The sequence below is a fragment of the Pelophylax lessonae genome (genome assembly GCF_965119305.1).
Source record: "Pelophylax lessonae genome assembly, chromosome: 9".
Classification (NCBI taxonomy): Eukaryota; Metazoa; Chordata; class Amphibia; order Anura; family Ranidae; genus Pelophylax; species Pelophylax lessonae.
The window spans coordinates 7,671,794-7,680,180 of NC_138776.1; the positions used below are offsets into that span (position 1 = coordinate 7,671,794).

Sequence of the window (8,387 nt, forward strand, 5' to 3'; positions counted from 1 at the left end):
GGGTGCTGGATGGTGGTGGGGTCGATGGGGTTGAGGGAGGGGTGTCCATGTCCCATGTCTCACCCTCTTTTGTGGAGGATTCGGATGAGGAGGGGTGGGAGAGGACAAGGAGGAAGAAAAAGAAAAAGAGGAAAACCAGTAAAGCGGTCGTTTCCTCCTTACAGTTAGAGCCAGGAGGGGTTCCTCTTGGCAACACATTTTCGGTTTTATCAGGGGAGGAGTTAGTATCCGATTTATCCACTTCTTTATCATCTATGGATGAGGGGGAGTCACATAGTGTAAAGAGAGCTGTTTCGGGTGATGAGAGTGTGGTGGAGGTTAAGAAACGACTACCCCAATCATCCTGATGGCAGTGCCCGCTCTGATAAAGGTGGCGACCATTAATGTCGCCAGCGTGAAATCTGCAAGAGCTCGTGATATTGCCTTATTTTTGCTCAGTGAGTTTGATGCTGAGATTTTATTTTTGCAAGAGACCTGGCTCAATACTTTGGCCGATGTCCATCTAGCAAAAAGGGAGTGGAGATGTGGTCCCTCCTTTTGGTCTCTTGCGGCTGAGCCTTGCAGCGGAGTTGCGGTTCTTTTTAAAACCGATATGGTAACGTGCCGGCGGATAATTGAGGTAGAAATGGGGAGATGCATGGTCTTAGACGTCTCTGTTAGGGGGCAGGACCTGCGCCTCATCAATATCTATGGACCGCAGTCAAAATGGGACAGGAAATGCCTCTTCACAAAGATCAAGCCCTTCCTTTTTACATCCCAGCAGGTTGTCTTTGGAGGTGACTTTAACACCATAATTAGGCCTGAAGACAGGAGGGTCTCCATAGACAGGCTGGGTTATGATAGCGTTTTTCTTAGAGATATGGTTAGACAAGCAGGCCTGGTAGATGTGCACATTAAGCACTGCCCTGGCAGCACGGGATTCACGTTTCAGAGAGGGAATAGTCAGAGTAGGATAGACAGGTTTTTTTTAAAGGAGAACTCTGCTTTCTCGGCTCCTGAGTTGAGGGCGGTGGAGTTCTCTGACCACTGTATGCTGTCTGTGACTCTGAATGCCTCGGACACTCCACCCAGGGGAAGGGGTACCTGGAAACTGAATTCGGCTCTCCTGGAAGATGTAGAGGTAAGACAATCCTTTGAGGATTTTTTTCAGGCACAGGTTTCTATTCTGGACTTTTGCAGCAGTAAGTCAGAGTGGTGGGAGCTTGTGAAACAAAGGGCGATTGGACTTTTCAAGGCCATAAGTAAGAAGAAGCAGCTTGGTATGTATATTGCCTACCAGCATTTGCGGAGGAAGCTTGATCGTCTTGTCTCGTATGGAGGAGATCCAGGGGAGATCTCGGAGGTAAAGCTTCTTCTTAGGAAGTGTCAATACGACCGGCATGCCTCCTTGGTTCTGGAGAGAGATTATGGGAAATATCACTCGCCTGATCCTTACCAGAACTGTAAGCAAGGCATAGCAGTTAAGACGGTCATAGGTCTGAGGGATAGTACGGGTTCCCTGGTGAAGTCCAGATCAGGGATCCTGGAGATCTTCAGGTCATATTACGCAGACCTTCTGGGAAGAAAGGACCTTAGTCGGGACAGGATGGAAAGCTTTCTGGATTCTACTCCAGGATTGGGAAATGATACATTGCCTTTGATGGATTTGACAGAACCAATTTCAGCGGATGAGGTAGTTCGTGCTATAGAGAAGCTGGCTACCAAAAAGTCGCCTGGGCCAGATGGGTTGACAGCTGAATTTTACAAGTGTTTTAAGTCCATTCTGGCTCCCTTTTTAGCGGAGGTTTATAACAGCTGTTTAGAAGAGGGTTCTCTCCCTCCCTCCATGAGGCAATCCGCTGTGATTCTTCTGTCAAAAGGTAAAGACCCCTCAATAATTGAGAACTGGCGCCCCATCAGTCTTCTCAATGTTGATAGAAAGATCTTGGCGAAGATTCTTTTTTGGCGCTTGTCGTCAGTAGCAGGCGATTTGTTGTCCAATCATCAGCACTGCTCGGTCCAGGGCAGAAGTACCTTTTCAGCAGTTTTAGCTGTCCGGGAGGCTTTGGAGCGATGCAGGGCTGCTGGATGGAGAAAGTACTTGCTGGCATTGGATCAGGCGAAGGCTTTTGATCGAGTCAATCATGAGTACCTGTATTTGCTACTTGGTAGATACGGCCTGCAGGGGAGGTTTATTGATTGGCTGAAAACATTATATAAAGGGGCTGAGAGCTTCCCACTTGTTAATGGTTGGGTTGGACGGCCTTTTGAGGTTGGCTCTGGTGTGCGCCAGGGGTGTCCTTTGAGCCCCCTGCTATATGTATTCGCAATCGACCCCTTCATAAGAAGGTTAGAGAGTGGATCGTTGTGTGGGGTGCCTTTGGGCATTGCTGGTGTGCCGCCTTTGAAGGTCGTGGCCTATGCCGATGATGTGTCTGTTATTATCTCTGGGATGGAGGAGGCGCAGGAGGTGGTCTCTGTGATAGAGCAGTACACTGAGGCTTCTGGCTCTAAAATCAATCATGAAAAGAGTGAAGTTTTCTGGATGGGTGAGGAGGGTGAAAGCTTCGAACTTCCGGATGCCTTCCCAGAGCCCCAGCAGGAAATTAAAGTGTTGGGCATCAAATTTGGTCCTGGTGACTATGGTCATCGAAATTGGGAAAGCAGGTTGTTGAATGCCAATGCCAAGGTGGCAAGCTGGAAGAAATGGAAACTTTCCTTGAGGGAAAGGGTTGACTTGATTAAAACTTACCTGATCCCAATCTTTTTATATGTCAGCTTTGTCTGTATCTTGCCGGAATCTCTCTATGCAAGGGTGTACAGCTGCTTTTTCCAACTGTTATGGGGAAATAGGCTGAACCTGATCAAACGCAATGTAACTTACCTGTCCAGGCGGGAGGGTGGTCTAGGAATGGTCAACCCTATAGTTTTCTTTTCTCTGCTTTTTTTAAAGTATAATCTTGGTAATATGTTAGCAGAGACCCCGCCGGGATGGGTGGGTATTTTTCAATCTTGGTTTAGGCCTTTTCTGCGATGCTGGGAAGATGGCGGGCCAGTGAAAAGTCTGAGAGTCCGACATGGCAAGCTTCCGGCTTATGTTGCCCCGTGTCTGAAAATACTTAGGCAGTGGCAGGTGACAGTGGGGGATATCAAGTCCCTCCCCAGAAAGCTTCTGGAGAAGAGGATTTTGGGCTCTGCTTTCAGTGTGTCGCTGACCTTAAGGGATTGCCCAGGCCCCGTAATGAGGGAGGGGTTGCGTTTAATTAACTTAGGAAGAATCCCTTTGAAGTTTAGGGATCAAGCCTGGCTCGCTTTCCACGGAAGGCTCTATGTGAGAGGGAACCTGAAGCATCGCCCTGTGGATGATCGGGATTGTCCTAGAGCGGAGTGTGTTGGTAAAGTGGAGTCTATGGACCACTTTTTGCTCCAGTGTCCCTTTAACATAGAGGTGTATAAAAGGGTGGGGAGGGCTCTAGGCATCCCCTTTCTCTATCGCATGAGTTATGCGGAGTGGGTGTACGGGGCATTCCCGACTCGCTGGGATTTTGATTTGGATACACTTTTTCTAGTTAGTATAGTTGTCCGTTACTTCACGTGGAATGCACGGTGCCAGATTACCCTGCGGAAGAAAGTCCTCCCTGTCGAGGTGGTGGTGTACGATATTCTGGGTGAGGTTGGGAAGATTCGGGGTCTTGAGAAGGGCAGGGAGCCTCGAGCGGTCTGGATAAGGGCGTGGAGGAATATCAGACCTGCTTTTGGTGAACTGTCCATCTCTGGGTGAAAAGCTTTTTTCCTATGCTATTTCTTTCACGCCCTTAGCTTTTGTTAGTTAATATCTTCATTTTTGAAGAAGGGCTGCATGCATAATGGGAGTGGTTTTGTTTCTTGACCTCGCAGGTTTGATGTCTGGTGTGGTGGTGTGAGTCTTATTAAGATTATTTTTCCCGGTAATGATGTGTTTCATGATGTGAGTTTTGTTTTTGCTGTAAAGGCAGTCTTTATTTGAGAGCAGAATTTGCTATGTATTTTTTTTTTTCCCCCCTTTTCATGTAAATATGTATATATTTATTTATGAATATTGATTTTATGCTTATTGATTGCAAGACTTTTAATAAACAAAATTGGGAAGAATGTCCCTTACATTGGTGGTCAGTGGGAAGAATGTCCTTACATTGGTGGTCAGTGGGAAGAATTCTCCTTACATTGGTGGTCAGTGGGAAGAATGCCCCTTACATTGGTGGTCAGTGGGAAGAATGCCCCTTACATTGGTGGTCAGTGGGAAGAATTTCCCTTACATTGGTGGTCAGTGGGAAGAATTTCCCTTACATTGGTGGTCAGTACAGTGAGATGTACAGTAACTCTTACACCCTAAATGCAAGTCCAGCTCATACTTTTGTTTAGTTTTAATGCCCCAGTCATAGTTATAAATACGCTCTGTGTGCAATATTCATTTCCACCACTAGATGTCCAGGTTGAACTGCACCCAGAGAACCAGAAGAACCTGTAAGACTGAGGACTTCCTGTGCGTGTAGAGCATCATCGACCCACCCCTTGTACTACAGTACCCTGCAAAGATCCGCTTCACCACCGGTGCAAGAAACCATGAAGGCCCCCCCCCCCCCGGACCCCTGGCCGGGGCCCTTCCATTCAATCCTGGGGCTGTTCCCACTGATCCTGGGCCCTTTACTCTCGTTGTGGGGACCTTTATTACGGGCCCACAGAAGGACCCTTTCATAAGTTCTGCAGTGGGCCCCCTTCCTGCCATCTTGGGGCCTCCCCACGGTGGTGGAATACCAGGGCCCAGTGGCAAGTGTGACCTTTGCGATCCTGGAAGTTCACCCACTGGTGTCGGTAGTTTTTTATTTTTTGGTATTTTAATTGTATTATTTTTTATCATTTTATTTTAGTTTTTTACAATGTCACTGACTATGACTCTGTCCATTCAGAAAAGGAAGGAGCTGGCAAATTACATATTTACCGACCCCTTCCTGGTTCTCTATTGTGACACATCCCCTGCAGCAGCCGACAGGAGAGGGGAGGGAGCACAGTGGGGGGGGCAGCACAGTGGGGGGGGAGGGACCAGGGTAGAACACAGGGGTCCAGAGACAGCAGAACACAAGTGAACTGGATAGGAGGAGTGGTGGGGGCAGCATGAAGAGGAACCAATCTCCTCCATTTTCCTCCTGCGGCTACAGGAGGAAAAAGGAGGACAGTGATTTCTCTACATGCTGCTCCCGCCGCCCCTCCTATCCAGGTGTACAGAGGAGCCGCACAGTGCCCCTGGAGCAAGGGGCCCGGTTGCAATTGCAACCCCTGTAGTTACGCCCCTGCTGTCAAGGGCACCATTTTGTTGCCCACTCAGGGGGCAGGCCCATGGCGCCATGCCTTCACAGTGTCTACTGGGCTGAGTAAGCCCTGGTGTGATTCTACCCAAAAGGCGAAAAAGGAAGTGGTGAAAACAGTGCTGGGACAAGGTCATCTATAGCCCAGAGAGAACATGCCCCTCATCCCCTCCCAGCTAAAATCCTCTCTCCCAATACGCCCCCAGCACATATCTCCCCTCCCAAAAAAAGTCCACCTCCTAGCAAAAATCTTTTACCCCTCAAATATGCTCTCTTAACACAGTTCCTCTCCCACCCACTCCAAATCTCCCCCAGCACAAATTCCCCTCCCCTATTCTCCATCCTAGCACAAATACTTTCCCCCAAAGTTCCTCTTGTAGCACAAATACCCCCCAATTATCCCTAATAGCACAAACCCCCCCCCCAAAAGAAATTCTCCTAATAGAACAAATCCCCCCAAATCACCACCCTAGCACACCTCCCCACCAAATTTCCCCTCCTAGAACCATTCTTACCCCCAGCCCCTACATTCCTTCTCCAAACATAAATCCCTTCCCGCCAATCTCCTTGTGGTGCCCCCTTCACCTCACATGACACCATAGTGCCCAGGGCAGCCATCCCTCCTGCCCACCCCTTGCCTAGGCCATGGGTGAAAAATCTTTAAGGTGAACTTACACAAGACCCCATCCCCCTGGTCCCGCTGTACCAGTGTCCCATGATCCCCTGCTGTCAGACACCGGGATGCTGCTCCAGTATAAGTTCACCTTACAGATTTTCAGTAAAGGTGAACTTACCCTTTAAACCTCCAGAGGGCCCTTAGTAGAACTTTATGAGTGAAGACTATGACTAGGGGTCATTCAGTTTCTCAGTTGATAATTTATGACTAGAATAGACTCTGTCTGCTTTGCCCCGCAGCAATCAGTTTCAAACTTTCATTTTATTCTTTACAGGACTTCAGGATGATGAATGAGACCGAGGACTCAGCGTCTGACCCAGAGCAAATCAACCCTCCAGTGCTTACCATCCTTGTCATGGTGGTCACCTTTCTTGTGGGAGTCCCAGGGAACTTGATGGTAATTTGGATCACCTCTTGGAATATGAAAAGGACGGTGAACACCATCTGGTTTTGGAACCTTGCTTTGGCCGATGTCACCTGCTGTCTTTTTCTTCCATTGTCCATTGCTCAGTTCTTCTACGAGGATTGGCTATATGGCCCTGCTCTCTGCAAAGTTGTACCTGTCATCGTCCACCTTACCATGTTTGCTAGTGTCTTCACCCTGGTGGCCATTAGCATTGACCGATGTCTCTTGGTTGTCCAACCTGTGTGGGCTCAAAATAAGCGCAACCTACGAATGGCATGGGTGTTATGCGGGGTTATTTGGATGTTGTCCTTCTTGATGTGTCTACCTTCTCTACTGCACCGAAAAATGTCCTTACACGATAATAATATAACTTATTGTGATTATGAAATCGAAGAGCACTCACACTTGCATACTGAACATGTGGTTGACAACCCAGATGAAGACTATGACTATTATTATAACCATTCTTTTTCAAATTACGGATACAATCTACAAGAGGACTTTTCCAAGGACAGCCCTTTGCAGTCTCTGAAGGTTAAAATTACTTACACACGCATGATTTTTGGTTTTCTGATCCCTCTCTTAATTGTTTCCACCAGCTACATCCTACTGGCTTTTAAGATTAAAAATACCCGACTTTTCAAGGTCGGCAGGAAAACCACCAAAGTGGCTCTAGGCATTGTGGTTGCGTTTTTTGTCACATGGGCCCCCTACCACATAACAGGCTTGCTCACGCTATACATGGATTTTGAGTTTTTGCAAAAACTGGATGATCTATCGGTGGCCTTGGCCTACTTCAACAGCTGTATCAACCCGATACTCTACGTCTTCATGGGGAAGGATATGAAGAGCAGGGTGCAACAGTCCGTTCGCAGGCTCATGCAAAATGCCCTCAGTGAAGAGCTCTCTAGAAGTACTGAGCGCACCAGGAGCAAACTCACAACGGAAGACAGCCAGGCTCTCTGAGTTCAATTACCAATGGAAATTTTACCACTTTAGCTGATTTCCTATTTGTAGCGCTCACCCCTGTAGGTTTGCCTCAGGTTCTTTTCCCAAAATGGTGCAACAGCAGCCAGGCACACATCCGCATCCACTCTTCAGGCTCAATGGACAGTCTAGGGGTTGCCTTTTTTAAAATGTAATTCTGAATAGCTTGGGTAGGGCGTAGGGAGCTGTGGGATACTCTGCAAGCACAGAACAGCAATCAGAGGACTCTCTCCACTTTATCGCTACTGCTTAGGACAATGCTTCTAGTAATATCCCCCGGATAATGGACAGCACTGGGGCACCTTTAATAATATCCCAGGCCAGGCAAGCACTAGTTTGGATGCACAAGGTATAGCAGCTGCAACAGTCCATAGGTCCAGGGCCGGGAAAAAGGGTGGTCAGGGGGGGCACCTGGCCTGGACACTGTGGTGTCAGGTAAGGAAGGAGGGGGTGCCACAAGGAGATGGGGAGGATATTTACTTGTGTTGGAGGGGGGAATTTGGGGGGGCGGCAGGGGGGTAAGTATTGTTCTAGGAGGGCAAATCTCGGAGAGGGGGCTAAGAGTCATGATTTAGAGGCATTTGTGTTGGTAGGGGGGATATGGAGGGAATTTGTGCTGGGAGGAGGGATGTGGCGTGCGGGGAAGAAGATGTATACTAGGTGGGGACATTTTAGGGGTAGAGGATTTGTGTTGGGGGGGGGGATTTCAGTAGGGGAGCAGATTTGTACTGGGAAGAGGGAGAATTTATGCTTGGGGGGTAAGCATGCAGATTAGTGCTTAGTGTTTTTGTGGGGGGATTTGTGCTAAGACATAATGCTCATACATCTTGGGTGGGAGAGGCAGTTTGGCATATTCGCCCTGGGCTCTAGATGACCTTGTCCCGGCATTGTACTCACAATGTCCCTCGATATTTGGATGCCTCCTTTCAATATTATCCAAAAATTTCTCCAGGGAACGCTGCAGACTGAATCTTCAGTGACATTTTTTTTCTTAGCT

The 8,387-nt window shown here is 48.1% G+C and overlaps 1 protein-coding gene across 1 annotated transcript; it reads left to right on the forward strand.

The window, feature by feature from the left end:
- The first annotated feature begins 6,275 nt into the window (after positions 1 to 6,275).
- LOC309564544 (C3a anaphylatoxin chemotactic receptor-like) lies at positions 6,276 to 7,423 on the forward strand. Its single transcript, XM_082269186.1, has one exon. The coding sequence runs from the start codon at positions 6,281 to 6,283 to the stop codon at positions 7,367 to 7,369; it is 1,089 nt and encodes a 362-aa protein (XP_082125312.1). The 5' UTR covers positions 6,276 to 6,280; the 3' UTR covers positions 7,370 to 7,423.
- Positions 7,424 to 8,387: the final 964 nt, after the last annotated feature.